Raw genomic sequence first — 16183 nt, 5'->3', positions numbered from 1 at the left:
TTATTTTTTTTTTATTAAATAATTATTAATAATAAGGCTTAGATAATTAAAATAAATTATAAAGTAAACTTATAGTTTTATTAACCTAGGCAAAGTCTTATTAGATATAATCTAAGAAAAATAATATTATAGGGAGAGTAATAAAAAGACTATAAGGTTTAAATTAATAAAATAAACTATAAAAGTAAAAAAGGAATATACTTATATTAAGTGGTATAAGCTATTAAGGTTATATTACTTATAGTAATAAGCGCTTAGCTAGGCTTAATACTTATTAATACTCTAGCTAGCTAGAGTATTATTAAGATATACTAGGCATAAGGGGTTATATCTTTAATTTTAGCTATATAAAAGATTAATATAAGTCTTAAAATATAAAAATAAATTATAATTTATATAGCAGCGGCGATAATTATAGTAATAATAACTTACTAAGTATAATTAAAATACCGCTAAGTAATATAAGTAAGGGGGCCTATAAAGGCTATAAAACTAGGATAAGGCACTAAAGGAGGGTTAATAAAGCTATTAATAAGTTAGTATTATATTTTATATATATTTTTTTTTTATTCTATTACTTTATGCCACCTAAAATAGGGATTAAAGTATCTTAATTAATATCTTAGTAATTTTAATAATAAAGGCTCTATACCTAAAGCCTAAGGTCTTAATAGGCTTAAATCAATAAGGTTTATCTATATAATTATTAATAGCTTTAATAACGCGCTAAAACTAGCTCTATTCATAATAAATAGCTTATATCTTAACTAGCTAAAGTGGTTAAAATCCCCTTCGCGTAGTAGCTCCCCTCTAATATTAACCTTCTAATTATCCTTATAATTCTTAACTACTTAAAGAGGTTAAAATCTTAAAGGATTACGCTTCTATTATCCTCATAAGAGGAGGTTTAACTATAACTAATAATAACTATAACTAATTAATTAACTAATCTGCGATTAGCTAACTAATTAATAATATACTAATAAGATCGCAATAGCTACTTTCCGCAAAGACCTTTAACTAGTAGATCAAAGCAGCGCGGCTAATACCTATTAGTATGCCTTCCTATATAACTAAGATAACCTTACTAAAGAGGTCTATAAGCTTCATAGGGCGCAAAAAGTACCTATAATAGGCTATGAGAGATAATATTATATAGAGCTATTCAGAGCATTATAGTAGGCACGCGGCCTACTAAACAAAAGGTTTAGGTTAAACTCGCGATCTTTAGCTATAACCTTCTTCTTTTTCTGCCTAGCCTCTTTCCACCTAGTTATAATATAGATAGTTAATTTAACTTTATTAGAGAAGAGCTTTCTTTATTAAAGGCCCTTAAAAGGAAGCTAAAGAAATATAAGTATCTCACCTAGAAGGAAATTAGTTTCCTTAATAGCTTAAAAGATAATAATAACACGCACCTATATAAGGCGTAGCTTATAACTCTTATTATTAGCGTTAATACCTTCCGTAACGCTAAATAAGAAGATCGAAGAAGTCTTATAGCTAGCTAGGATCTGGCCACGTAGCTGCAGGCGCAATGTTGGGAAATGGAGGTTATCGGCGTCATAGGTTTCAGAGGGATCGGTTCCTAGAGTCAGCGTCGGAGTTCTATAAACCTAAAAAGTGTCGGCGCCGGGGCTCGGCGCTAGACTAAAACTCGGCGGTAGATAGAAGTCTATAGGTTTAATTAATTAAACCCATCTAGTCAAATATATAATGCATATATCTTAGCTCGTATAAATATGCGAATAATAGTAATTTTAATAGTAATTTCAATAATAAATATTTTATATATTTAAAGCTTAAAATAATTAATAAGAGGTTAAATAATAGGAAGAGAGAGAATTATTATTATACTTTATATTAATTAACTTAAAACCTTAAGTTTAAACTCTAAGAGTAAAATAACTTATAATAATATTATAGCGGCGGGAGTAGGAATATAAGAGCGAGAAAGAGATTTTTTTTTTTTATATAATATAATTAATAAAAAATAACTTAAAAAGCTTAAAGTAAGCTTATAAAAAAGAGATATAAGGCGATTTAAAAGGTTATATATTAAAAATATATAATAAGTTAAAGAAAAAAAAAAAAAAAAAAAAGCCTAAGGTAAAAAGGTATTTTATTTATAAGCCTTAAATATAAATTATAATTAATAAAAAAGTAAATTACTTATTATTTATAATTTATAATTAATTAAAGAAAAAAAAAGCTTCTAAGTAATTTTTAGCTTCTTAAGTAAACTAAGCTTAATTAAAAAGGCTATATTATAACTTAAAAAAAGATCTTATTATTAATAAGATATATATATAAGTTAAAAAATAAGCCTAACTTATTAATATATATATTTTTATTATAAAAACTAGCTTTTATAATATAAATTTTAATATATAGGTCTTATCTTATAGCTTTATAGCTAACCTAGGTTAGCTCGCCTAGGCCTTAGCCCATATTAGCTAATAGGTACCTTAGTTAGTAGCCCCTAAGGTAATTTAAGTTAGAAAAAAAAATAATAAAATTTAGGGCTAAAAGTCTATAAATATGCCACCCTAGCCCCCTTATTAATATTTTAACTATATAACTTTACTTATATATAACTTTATAAAATAAAGGTTAATTAAGAAGATAATTATACTAGCTTATAGCCTTACTTTCGCTCTTTAATACTTTATATACTAACCCTTGGCTTATTATATACCTATAAGCTAATAAGGGATTAAGTTAATAAGAGTAGTAATTTACTCTAGAGTTATTATATCTTATGCCTTCTTTAGGCATTTAATTAATTCTTCCTTATTAGCCTTATTATCCTTTAATCCTTCTAAGTAAGGGAGTATCTTCCTTATATTAGCCTTAAGTGCTTTTTATATATACTTAATAGGGTTAAGATCTAATAAGTATACTAGCTAGTTAATAAACTTAATACTATGCTTTATTAATTATACGTAGGTTAATTAAGCTATATATATTTAGGTATTATCTTATTAAAATTATTATATATTATTATAAATAAAAAATAAACCCTTTAATAAAGCTTATTAATAGCTAAGAGCTAAGTATCTTTTTTGCTTTACTTATTAATTATATTTTATAATAATAAGGTATGATTTTTTACCTCTTTAAATTATAACTTAAATTATAATTAATATTTTATTTTTCTTATAAATTATAATATTTATAAATCCTTTTAAAAACTTCTTATAAGGTTTCTAAAAGAGCTAATTATATTTATAATTAAGTTATAACTATATAGTTAATTTATTTAAATAGATTATCTTAAGAATAAGTTAACTTAATAAACTTTAATTAGATTAAAATAATACTTTATCTTTATATAGTTATATCTCTATTAATTTATTTTTTTATTAATTTAATATTTTATTTATTATAGCTATTATTTTATTATTTCTTTTAATATAAGTATTTATTATATAACTCTTTATTTATAACTATAAAATATATAAATAATTTACTTAATTATTATATATAATATTTAATTACTTAATATATTAATTAATATATTATATATAATCCTATAGTCTTTTTTAAGTAAGATAATAATATACTTAATATTAAATAATATAAGCTTTTTTAGCTAGCCTTTATAGGGTTTCTTTTTAATTATATTATCTTTTTTTTAGTGCTTTATAATTTTATATATAGTTAATAATATTATTTTAAACTCTTATATAATATTATAATAGGTTTTTCCCTTATTAATCTTATAAATAATAAGAGCTCTTTTAACCTTATTAAATTCTTAGTTTTATTATTAATTTATGCTTATAATAATACTAAAAGTAGGCTAAGAAGATATAATTTAAATAAATTATATAAGGTTAAAGATATAATGCGTGTCGGAGGGTGACGCGCCGGATGATGCGGTGTGGGGTTTTATTCGTAGACTTTTGACCCGTAATTTTTAGAAATAATACAATTCTAGCTTAACCCTACTTTCCGATAATATGCACCACTGATGGCGTAATTCTCGTGATAGATTGCGCCGCCAGCCATGACTTCGCCCACTGAAAAAAACCACCACCAACACCGTAGCCATTTATCCAACGCCAGCAAAAACCCTGTTGGACATCAGTATGACTCTCTCCAAGCGATCCTGGCTGCAAGGCTTGCCTAAAGCCGAGCTTCACCTCCACCTCGAAGGCACTGTCACGCCCGAGACCCTCGTCACATTATCACTACGCCATGACTCCACACCGCTCACTCTGCAGCAGGCCCGCGACCTATACGCCTACAGAGACTTTGTACACTTTCTACATACATTCCGGCTGGTTCTCGACCGTCTTCAGACACCAGAAGACTATGCCCTGATCGTCAAAGAGATGATGCGGAACCTGTATGATCAGGGCGTTGTCCACGCCGAGGTCTACATTTCATGGGGGAACATCCTGCATCGGAAGCCTCACCTTGACATTGAAGATGTGATGGCTGCAGTCGAGGTTGCGAGGAGTGAAGTTTTCTGCGAGCTTGGAGGTCCGTCTATTTTCTGGACTGCAGATGCAAATCGGGTCTGGAGTGTTAAAGAGGCTGGCCAAGTGTTTGGGCTGGCGGCCAAGCTCAAGGAGCGCTTTCCTACTATCGTTGGAATCGGTCTTGGCGGTGATGAAGCCGGTGGACCTGTTGAATGGTTTGAGAAAGTCTACGCTGACGCCAAGATGGCGGGACTACGGCTCACCGCTCATGTGGGAGAGGCCACCGGCCCTCGGCGGGGTCCATCACAGATCCGCGCTGCGCTGAAGATGGGAGTAGAGAGAATCGGGCACGGCTTGGCTGCACAGCATGATGAGAGTCTCATGCACTTGCTCTCCAAGCAGCGTATTCCAGTGGAGATTAATATCACCTCCAATATCTTGACTGGTTGTTGCCCGTCGGCTGAGGCTCACCCCCTGCCGAAGTACCTGGAGAACGGTATGCTCTGTGTGCTCAACTCGGATGACCCAGCTATGTTTGGCTCTACATGCCTAGATGAGTACGTCCTAGCTAGCGATGTGTTCTCCCTTGATCTTGAGGCGATGCGGGGGTTAGCTCGGAATTCAATCATGGCGAGTTTTCTACCGGAGGAGACAAAGAGTCAGTTTCTATTAAGAATTGATGCTTATAGAAGATTTGAGGAACGTTCTATGTAGGTCAAGATTAGAGAATAAGAAATAGACAATATAGAGACGAGCCTACGCCTATTTAATACCTTAGTAGCACCTTGTAAAGTGGTAGTTGACAGTTATGCCCATGCTCAAGGTAACTCCTACTGCTCCAACATGCGTCAATTTCGATGCTAAGATACGTGCCGCGCGGCGCAACTGGCTAGAACTTCTCCATAAGTGCTCATGTGCTTTGGGGAATACGCCATTTGCTCCATCAAACGTGATACAAATAGCATCCTGAATGCGATTGGTCATGCCCAGTTCACCTCTCCCAGGAGACTTGCCGTGGATGGTTATGAGTTCCGCATATGCCAGGGATATATACCGTGAGGAAACCAGAAGACAGACCTTGGTGGACGTGGATTTTGACTAGGCTATGGGGTGGATGTTATGAATTAGGGGATATTCCTTGGACGCGCGTCATATCCCATTCGCATTCATTTGGTTGCTATTCTACTCGTCCATCCTTCATCTGTGGACCCAGAAGCCTGAACAGGGAACTAAAAGTGGTAATGAATGCAGGGCTAGCGAAGAGAAAGGAATTAAAATCAATAGTGGAGATGCAAGGCCCAACAAGATGACTCACAAGGGCGTGCAGATCGGCCTGTGAATGAAGGCAGCAAAGTATCTCTCAAACCAGCTACTGTGCGTTAAAAGGCCTCTTTCCTCGGGACATCATTGGCATCGACGGGGCCGCTTGCCTGACACATCGTCGCGCAGGACCTGTCAATGTCTCTGTCCTCCCGATCTTGAGGATTTTTCCAATAACATCCCTCCTCATTCTTGGCATATGCAAAGACTGCTTGAAAACTATGCTGATAAATCCTCCTTTCTCAACAGGCCACGTCTAGGTCGCATGTGGTTTAATCTGTGTTCCAAAGGATGAGAGGCTTCGGCTTACCTATGTCCTCGCCGGTGACGAGATCTCGAGTTACGTTGTCACAGGCTGCATAAAACGATGCCCACTGCTTCTTATTCCCATCCCCTAACCGCCACATACTCTAGGGAAATCGCCATTAGAGTCTCCGCAGAAGCATCCATATTACAGCGACTCCAGCAGCCCACACATCTACCGTCACAATAAGCTTAATATCGCCGTGGATCCAGCTCTGAGAATGGAGAAGCTCCATGACTTCCAACAGAGATATTATCAAAGGCCACTGTCTTAGCATTGGGATACAATGCTATGATATGTTGACGGTCTTCTGGCTCAGTTAACCCATCAAGGGCCGGGCTTCAACTATAACAAAGAACACATTGCAGCTTCCCTTGATATGACTGCACTTAAGTCTCTTCACTCTAGGTTCGGGTCTGTTAAACCGGCACTATTTAAGGGTAGGATGAAGCACATGCCGCACTTACGGCACCTGGGCATAGTGTGTTCGTCTCTTCTCAGAGGTTTGCCTTCTGGGAGTGGAGTTACCTTTTAGATGCCATTCAAGACCATCCAAGCGTGGCTGGACTGAAGTGACTTATTCCGGAATGGTGCGTCGGTACGAAGTTGCGGAAAAGCCGAGCGATGACGGCGTGGATGATCTCGAAGATTTGCATAAAGCGTTTGAGAAGGATTCTTACCATGTAGTTCCGTACTCTAGGAAACGAGTCTTGAGATATTACATGGATGATGAAATGGAGGAAAACGATGAAGCCGAGGGCGTCAAGGGCGAAGAAGAATACAATGAGAGAACAGTGGCTAGGACAACAACAAGGAAGAGGAATCGGATGAAGGTAGCAAGGAGGAAAATAACGATGAAAACAACAAAGACGAGGTGAAGAAGGAAATCGTGTCCAATATAACGATAAGGGCTGTTGCTAAGAAGCATATTAAGCAAAGATAGGTGTCTGATAGACACATCAAGCACTTTGCCAGGAACTCTCTTGTCGTTAATATGGACAATGGTTGGACGAGTTATCTGCCACAATTATGATGCGTAGTGCCATGCCTTCCAAGCTCACTGCGGTGTAATGCTCACTCTCTCATATTGTGCGTACAATCGAAAGAAAAATAAGCCTAGAAGGGTTTCTTGTCCTCCATGGAGCGGGTCCCCATTGATATGAGATTACTCTTCGCTTCTTGGTCCACACGCAGCTCAGTGCTACTCTGCTGGCCGTCAACCCCTGCGTGCATGGGTTCCATGCTACATTCGCCAATAATCAATATGTCATCTATCAAGGATGGAACGGTACCGGCAGAGTGCATAATGTCGACAACATTACCCCGCCCCAAGATCGCGTTGCTTCAACTCTTCTTTCTTGGGCATCTGTCGAGTCATTTCCTTCCCTAATCAACGCCTCGTCTCTTATCTACCAACTGAATATCATCCATCATTTGTCAGAATACTCAAGCCGTCATTGAGCCAGACACTCACGACGACGGCGATTCGGTACTCACCCAGGACGCTATTTCATCTACAGCGTCGCTCACCGCTTCTATTCTGGAGTACCGGACCATCCACGGGCGCACTTTTCATAGTCAACGGGGTCCTGGAAATGCCCAGTACTGGGCACCCAACGATGATCAGCACAACACCAGCATGGACATCCAGCATCATGTCTGGACCCTGCTTCTTGACGGGAAGCTCCATCTTGTGCCGCTCCCTGAGCAAGTTGGCAAAGTTCTCGACGTTGGTACTGGGACTGGCATCTGGGCCATTGACTTTGCCGATGAAAATCCAGAGGCGATTGTAGTTGGCGTCGACTTGTCACCCACTCAGCCGGGCTGGGTCCCGCCCAACTGCAGGTTCGAGATTGATGATGTATCTCTCCGCTGGACGCGGCCGGAAAATGAGTTCGACTTTGTGCATCTTCGGACCATGTTTGGCAGCTTCAAGGACTGGCAGCACGTCTTTAACGAAGCCTACCGAGTCTGCAAACCCGGCGGATACGTCGAAGATTTCGAGGCGAGCTCTGACCTCATATCTGACGATGGGACTGTCACGCGTGACAACGGTACCGCTCTTGGACAATGGGGAAAGCTGTTCCATGAGGCCGGCTGGAAGACGGGCCGTAGTATGGCTATTTTTGAAGAAGATACGCAGATCAAGTGTATGAAGGAAGCAGGATTTGTGGAAATTGTGGTTAAAGATATCAAGTGTCCGTTGGGCCAATGGCCAAAAGACCCACGGCAAAAGGAGATTGGGTCTTATGACCAAGCTGCTGTTGAAGAAGGCCTAGAAGGTAGGCCGAGGTCTAATCATATGCATTCTATTGAGCTCGGTGCTGATTGTTTTTGGTTCAGGCTACGTCGTTTATATGCTTACCGATATCCTGGGCTGGTCCATGGACGAGGTTCAGCTATACCTGTCTAAGGTTCGGAAAGAGCTAAGGGATAAGAAGCATCATACATACTTTTGGACTCGAACTGTATATGGCAGGAAGCCCGCTGTAAGAGAGACTTCAGGGCCGTGAGGCTTATAAAGGTTGCATCTCAAGTCTAACGCAACCCGAGCTGGCTTTGACAGATAAGAGACGTGAGAAGGACAAATAAAGGTCATTGAAGCCAACTGAGAAAGAAGGCGAAGGATGAAGGCAAAGCTTGTTCAGCAAGGGCTGTTGCTAGTCCTTCACTCGAACTCCACTAATGCACGATCCAAGGCACACCAGGCCGAAGACGAAATATGTTATTTGTGTTAAATTCCGTGCGATGATTAACTACCACAAGTACCAAAAATTTGCGCGACTGGTAACCTCTAGCAACCTTGAGCTTAGTAGTACTAGCTGGCAGGTTCAAAAGTTATCTACAGGTGTTGGAACTTTTGGTGTGAAACTGGCCAGTCTCTAACAGGTACATGCTAAGGAGTAAACAGGGGAAGAAGACAACAGAGAGAAGAGAACCAATTAGTTAGCGATGCCCAATGTGCCCTTTGCCGCTTGAAAGGCTCATCGTGAACATGCCGAGAGATTGCGTCGCTTCCGTGTCCCCGATTGGCGAGAAAGTGGTGTCCTATCTCGCGTGCCTAGCCAGGGGGCTTAAACAAGATGAGGCAGTGGTACACTGTGAGAGGCACTATGGATCCTCTCAATGCCTAAAATGACGAGTGGTCGCAGAAAGCTGCAGCGGGGTCGCCGAGATAAAGGAGGGCATCGCCTAACGATGCGGTCTCGTCACCGTCATCAGCTGGATCGTTGATCCAGTGGTGTATACAGCGTTGTTACATCCATAATCCAGTTGGCAATCAAACCGTTCATCTGAGTATTTTCCTTCTGCTTATCCTTCATGCGATCATGGATAATCTTTTGGCATAGCTTGATGCTTCATTATTGTCTTTGTTATTGCGGTTCATGCCGACGAATATAACGTTGTTCATCACGGCCATACCTATGATCAAGTTGGTCTCAGAATCGTTCCCTCGCCTTTGTCTCTTATGAACGGGTTAAGAGGGCGGCGCATGGGAATTGACAACTACTATCCTCATTAGTTGCTTGTTGCTCCTACGTAAGCTTGAATAAAGGTCCAAAATCTAGATCTTAGCAGTTGATGTATCTGACATCAAACCCTTTGTTTAACGTGTGGCGATAGAGGCTTCCGGGGGAAAACAGGCCGGTTGTTAGCGTGGTTCAAACACCACTATGAAATTCCTACCATTATTCATGGTCATACAACCTGTCGTCAGTACGGGAATTGGCCGCAAATATGACGAGCCTCAGGAATACAACTAGTGAGGATCTAAGCTATCATTAACTTTTGACGCGTGGAGGATCTATCAGTACCCTGCCCGTCGAGCGCAACGTACCTTTTTATGTTGCCGCCATTTCCACATACTCTTCTGGATAGTAGTTGGAAAAGGCTGCAAGTCTTGTATAAATAGTGAATGGTTGCCTTGAGGCAGACAGACTCTGTGATTGACGAGGCAAACCGGTTTCAATGATAGATGTCTCTGGGGCATACAAGGCGCCCCCGGGATCCGTAATGTGTCTTAAGAAGAGAATTTATGCCAAAAAACTGGCTGGCTCCGTGGTGAGCGTTCATTTGGCCTCTGTGATTAACAACCCGTAAGCAGAGCTCTCGCAATCTTACTCAAGACGGGGGCTATAGAGTCCACATTCGGCTTTATACTCTTTCTCTTTAATAAAAGACATTAAATTGTGGTCGGGATTGTCAACAGGGGGTTTTGCCAGCTTCTCCAAACCATCCGTTGCTAAGGGAACTCTTGTTGCTGCCTACTTTAAGTGCTATCGACGCGATGCTGAGTTGATCGTCACTCACCATCTCCGCTTCGCCTGTGGGCAATTCCACCATGGCTCCCAGCCAAACGCTTTTTTCTAACCTCATTGAGTCGAGTTTCCTTATATTCTAATACATGGGCATCCTTGGTGCCAGCGCTGTCCCCTCGATTGATTTTTGAACCATGGCAAGGGCGACATGCATAGGTAAGAGCTGATTTGGCGCGCTTCTTGAATAAAAGGATGACTTTAGAAGTTTTAAAAGTATGTGAGGGAAAAGTGTACGTGGCGGCTACTTTAGCACATCCACTTGGTTATCAACCACCCTTTTGCATGTCTCAGGTCATATATTATCTAACCAGAAGAAAAACCGATTGCGCCTGAACATGTCATGAAGCCTAGAGAAAAGTCAACAGCACTGAATCCCATTGAAGTATTGGATGTATTCATTCTTACGGCTAGAGAAGGATTAAACTACAGAGAACTGTATTCTTTCTTTTCGAGTCCTTAAACCCACGCTAGGCACCTATGACTTCTCCTGACACACAGTCATGATCAGCCCCTGGATATAGAGGCCACCCACCAACCTTCTGGCTCTTCTTCATAGGGCCATCCCACCGCACTCAGAAGAGCCCGTAGAATTAGTGAATCCTGATTGTAGATGGCCATGTGTTAATGAAAATGATATTTATTATCGTGGCTCATAGCCTCGTTGAGAGGCGTTGCTGAGGTTAAGAAAAGAATGGCGATCCTATTAGTTCTCCTCGTGGCAGTTCACGATTTCGGAAAGAGCTCGGTGGTGGCCTCAGGGGCCCGTGATTTATTTGTGACGTTAGTATGGATAACGAGTTGGTGGCACTGTAGTACCTCTCATTTATCGCAACGTATACTTTTTATTATTCTATCACTTTATGCCACCCAAAATAGGGATCAAAGTATCTTAATCAATATCTCAGTAATTTCAACAATAAAGGCTCTATACCCAAAGCCTGAGGTCTCAATGGGCTCAAATCAATAAGGTTTATCCACACAATCATCGATAGCTTTAATGACGCGCTGAAACCAGCTCTGTTCATAATGAATAGCTTGCATCTTGACCAGCTGAAGTGGTTAAAATCCCCTTCACGTAGCAGCTCCCCTCCGACGTCAACCTTCTAATCATCCTTGTAATTCTTAACCACTTGAAGAGGTCAAAATCTTGAAGGATTACGCTTCCGTTATCCTCGTGAGAGGAGGTTCAACTATAACCAATAACAACCACAACCAACCAGTCAACCAATCTGCGACCGGCCAACTGATCAACAATACACCAACGAGATCGCGATGGCTTTCCGCAAAGACCTTCAACCAGCGGATCAAAGCAGCGCGGCCAATGCCTATCGGCATGCCTTCCTATATGACCAGGATGACCTTGCTGAAGAGGTCCGCAAGCTTCGCAGGGGCGCGAAAAGCACCCATAATAGGCTACGAGAGATGATATCGTACGGAGCCATTCGGAGCGTTATCGCAACGTATACAGTCTGATATCAAGTTGACTTGGCGTCATAGCAGTCAAACAGAGAACCTCTGTGACTTATCAAAGGTCAATAGATGGATCTTATCCCGCAAATTAACGTCGATTGGCTGAAGTAGATGCTGTCGGAAAGCCTCACCCCAAACACAGAAGGTTCGTTGCACAGCGGATGTAGCCGGCACTTTGTTCATTATGTGCTCAAACAGTGCATTCGTTTGCATCATGGACTCTTAACTAACAGCCGTGAGCACTATGGCATATGTACTTCACCATTTCCGACTGGGTTTTGTTCCTCGGCGATCTTATTCGCGAGAGGTCGGAATGAAGGGATAATCAACACATGGGACTACGCAATGTGCGCAATGTGCTCCCAATGCCGTGTATGAATAGATTGCAGCAGGCACTTTAACTTATTGCCTGGTTGTCAGGCCCTCTCTATTCCTATTAAACCCTCTCCTTTTGTTGGTTTCATAACCGTGATGAGCGTCAAGATTGGGTATGACCTGCTTCGGCTGCGACCCGCCAACTATCACTCCCGACGATCTGTCTACTGAACGTGAGACCGCATTTTCACATCTATCTAACTACCACATCGCTCTTCAGATATCTTTCGAGGAGCTAGTGACCAAGTCAGCTTCCATTATCATCTATGAGGCGCATCGAGCTGTTGATGTTGCCATTCTAATTCTACCCCTCATGGCTCGGACTGATGGCCTTTGAGGCGGAATTGGCACCCCCATTCCATGATTTCCTTCGCATCCCGCCGTGCCAGCCGACCGATACAAGAGTTTGGCGCTATCACGGAGAACCAGACATTGTGTGATGCTAGACCAAGTGTTGTCATATTCGAAGCTATCCGAGCACCACTATGGCCGATCTCGCGTTCATCACTTGAGTATCTATTGGAAATAATAGACGATATCACTCGCAATGCTTGCCACATCTGTCTGAGAAGCCAGAGCGCATTAAATTCTACCACCCACCTACTCTAAGTTCCCGTTCCTCGCAGTGCAGTGTGTATGCTCGAAGTGGCAATAACTATGGAAACTTATAGTGGTGGGGTCATGACCTCATGACTGTGTTATTGGCTTTGTTACTGTGGCTGAGGCCCCCTCATTTGGAGAAGTCATTGATAAGAAACAAAGTCCCCCAGGGGAGATGTCCTGTATGTCGCTGTTTTAGGGTTACCTCTCTACAACCTGCTTATCAGGAAGATTATCATTGCCCACAAGCTCGGCAACAGCCCCGGGATAATACCTAGCCGCATGAGAACCCTGATGATACATCACTTTTCAGCGCATGACGCACCCTGAATTCTCGAAATAAAAATCCCTCAAATGCTGTCAAATCCTGTGAATGCTTCCAAGGCCTTCTGAGTACCTTTCTATCAGTTAACCGGCGCGCCACCGATTAATCATTTCCAACAATTGTTGGGCAGTTGTTCTGCCACCGAGCTATTCGACATGATAAACCAGAGTCCAGCAACTCTTGGGCCCGATGAGCGGTCAAGTGATCGAAAAGAAGCATATGTGGACACTACTTGTGACCCGTCTGGCGCCGAGTCATTGACAACATACTCGTTCACTTTGTCTCCGGAAGATCAACTGATAGATCCAATCATTGAGGCCGAGGCGCGTAGGAAGTGAGTGTCCAAGACCCCAGAACGAATCAAGTGTCAGCTTACTAACGTAAGACTAGAATCGACTTCTCCGTGCTCCCACTATTGGTGTTAGGATTCCTCGTCTTCCAGCTCGACCGTATGAACTTGGCAAGCGCGTTAACTGGCGGCTTTGCCGAGGATATCAAAGTCAACCAGGCGACAATTAATATGGGGAACCAGCTTATGTTTGCTGCTGTTGTTGTCTTCGAAATCCCATGCAACATGGCCCTCCAGCGCGTAGGTCGCATTTTGTATTGTCACCTGGTCTCTCTCCTGATTAACAAAACAGTTTGGTCCCCGTAAGTGGATGTCGGGCCAGGTATTCATGTTCGGCCTTGTTGCGACAATGCAGACTTTTGTCCGCAACCGAACAGGGTTCTTGGTTAGCCGGGTCATGCTGGGGCTTGCAGAGTCTGGCTACACCCCTGGAGCCATGTATATACTGTCTCTATGGTATAAACGTCGCGAACTAGCCAAAAGAGTGTCTATTTTCTTCTTTGGCATGTTTGGTGGGAATGCAATCAGCCCCTTGTTGGCTACTGGTATCCTCAAACTTGATGGCTCCAGAGGCATGACTGGTTGGCAATGGCTCTTCTTAGGTATGGACTCGATCTTATTGACTATCTTCCGTATTACTGATTCGCAGCACAGTGGAGGGCTTATTGACTGTTTTTGTCTCATCATCACTACTGTTGTTTCTTCCAGAGAGCCCATATACCCCGCAGCCACTGTTTGGTCCAGGTCTGGTACGCTGGTCGAGCGCCGAAAAGGACATACTACAGCAGAGAGTTGATGCATCGGCACGCGTGAATCCAAATAATAAGGCTATCAGACTAGGTACTGTCCTGAAAACTGTGCTACAGTATCGTCGGTGGCCACACTATGTTTCTACCCTCGCTGTCTTCTCGACCTTTTCTCCTCTGTCAACTTACTCGCCTTCTATCATCATGTGAGTAGTTACTGGATCAAAGCTTGATATTGCACTAGAACTCGGCCCTCTGTCTTGAATATAGCAGCTAACAGCTGATTGAAGGTCGCTCGGCTTTGACCGTATTGTCGCCAATGCTCTGGCTGCTGTTGGAGCATTGTTGGCTCTTCCTGTTGTGTTTTTCTTTGGGTACCTTAGCGACCGAACCAACAAACGCGGAGCCACTGTGATTTTGGCACAGGTCTGCTACTTGATTGTCCTCATTGTGACTAGGCAAGTACATCCTACATCAGGAAAGTGGTCGCGATGGGGTCTTTGGACCGCTGTGAACAGTGTAGCTGTTGGCTACCATCCCGTCCACAACTCATGGACGCAGCTTAATTGCCATGAAACAGGCGAGCGAAGTATAGCATTGGCGTACGTTGATCTATGGAGACCGCAGAAACAGTCACCCTAACGAGATATAGGATGTGGGTGATGTCTGCGACAACCGGCATGATGATAGGAACTCAATATTTCCAGGCAGAGGATAGGCCCTTGTGAGTCTATTGATCCAAACACATCAACGGAGCATTTAGAAGCTGACGATACTGTCTTGAAGCTACCACGTTGGTCTTCGCACGATGATAGTCATGGTGGCCATTGGGATCTTTTCCGCTATTGTCCAGCTTTTTGTCTACGTGGCACATAATCGGCGGGTTGTGAGAGGAAAGTACCCGGATGGAGATGAAAGAAAGAACGTGTTGTTCACGCCGTAGGAGGTCAGAACACCCCCGAGTTCGGGGAAGCAGAACAACCAATCGTAAAGCCGAAGTAGCAGTTTATGCCAACACTGAGATCTCCTTAGTGTCTACTTGGTTAGAGCTAGTCATTAAAAGATTGGCATCTTATCGTTGGGACGGTGGTCTACCTGTTACATGCCATACTATATTCTAGCGAGAGGCTATTCCACTTGTTAAGCAAACGGGGATCTATATGATGAAAGACAAGTTCGACCGTAACTGAGGGAACCTTCCCCAGGGCTAGATCAATTATGTTGGGCCTATTTAGGGCGCAGATTATTCGTCATTCTTTATTTATTACACCAGTACATTTCTTGGCAAGTCCTGCTTCGATGAACACCGCTTGGACACAATCAATCCAAAGAACTTGAGATTGAGCCCAGAATCTTTAGGAACAGGGTAGCCACTGTTAGACGTTTCCCTGCGTTTTGATTCCTTCGAGTATGTTCTCTCTCTTTGCTCCTCTGAAGATCATCTAGGGTAGTCGGGATGAGCTACCTAAGCACTCAGTTCAATCAGGCCTCGATCGCCATTGGAATTGGCTGAACCCGATATAAACGCCACAGTCTAGTCTCCTACGTGACTTAAGTCATGGTAATTATAGAGGGTCCGACCTTTGAAATGACTAATGAATGGGATGAGCCCATGTCCATCGCGTGAATGCGGTGAGCGCAAACTGTGATTTTGAGCGTAACGGGCTGACTAGAACTCAACTCGCTTACAAGACCTTCCCAATCTCCTATAAAGTCTTTGACAAAGAGTGCCAGCACGAGACGTATGAAGCCTCGATTTAGTTTTATCTTATGTGTTATTGGTGTACAATTACGACTTCTAGTCAGCCTGGTCTCAATCCTAGTGGCGGCTCTTCGAATCCCTTCTCAAGCAGCTGAGTCAAGTTTCCTCAATAAATGGATGGCATGTCGAGGTCTGTGGAGGTTGCCGGGCTGCCCGCTGATGGGGAGCCAGAACCATCTCTAG

General features: G+C 42.0%; 3 protein-coding genes across 3 annotated transcripts; all 3 read left to right on the top strand.

Moving 5' to 3' along the window:
* Positions 1-4094: 4094 nt before the first annotated feature.
* Positions 4095-5144, top strand: MRS44_017438 (uncharacterized protein; the record flags this gene model as incomplete). Its single annotated transcript, XM_046277817.2, has 1 exon — positions 4095-5144. The coding sequence occupies one exon, from the start codon at positions 4095-4097 to the stop codon at positions 5142-5144; it is 1050 nt and encodes a 349-aa protein (XP_046124882.1).
* A 1497-nt stretch (positions 5145-6641) lies between these two features.
* Positions 6642-8567, top strand: MRS44_017437 (uncharacterized protein; the record flags this gene model as incomplete). Its single annotated transcript, XM_065617813.1, has 3 exons — positions 6642-6887; positions 7496-8336; positions 8398-8567. 3 exons carry the CDS (start codon positions 6642-6644, stop codon positions 8565-8567), a joined length of 1257 nt encoding a protein of 418 aa, XP_065473885.1.
* A 4731-nt stretch (positions 8568-13298) lies between these two features.
* On the top strand, positions 13299-15181 carry MRS44_017436 (uncharacterized protein; the record flags this gene model as incomplete). Its single annotated transcript, XM_065617812.1, has 8 exons — positions 13299-13477; positions 13534-13732; positions 13785-14094; positions 14147-14241; positions 14359-14444; positions 14529-14840; positions 14891-14962; positions 15025-15181. 8 exons carry the CDS (start codon positions 13299-13301, stop codon positions 15179-15181), a joined length of 1410 nt encoding a protein of 469 aa, XP_065473884.1.
* Between the last annotated feature and the right edge of the window lie 1002 nt (positions 15182-16183).

This window comes from Fusarium solani (genome assembly GCF_023522795.1).
Source record: "Fusarium solani strain SB1 chromosome Unknown bctg00000013, whole genome shotgun sequence".
Taxonomy (NCBI): Eukaryota; Fungi; Ascomycota; class Sordariomycetes; order Hypocreales; family Nectriaceae; genus Fusarium; species Fusarium solani.
The sequence above is the reverse complement of the archived record's forward strand: the minus strand, read 5'-3'. Positions and strand labels throughout refer to the sequence as shown.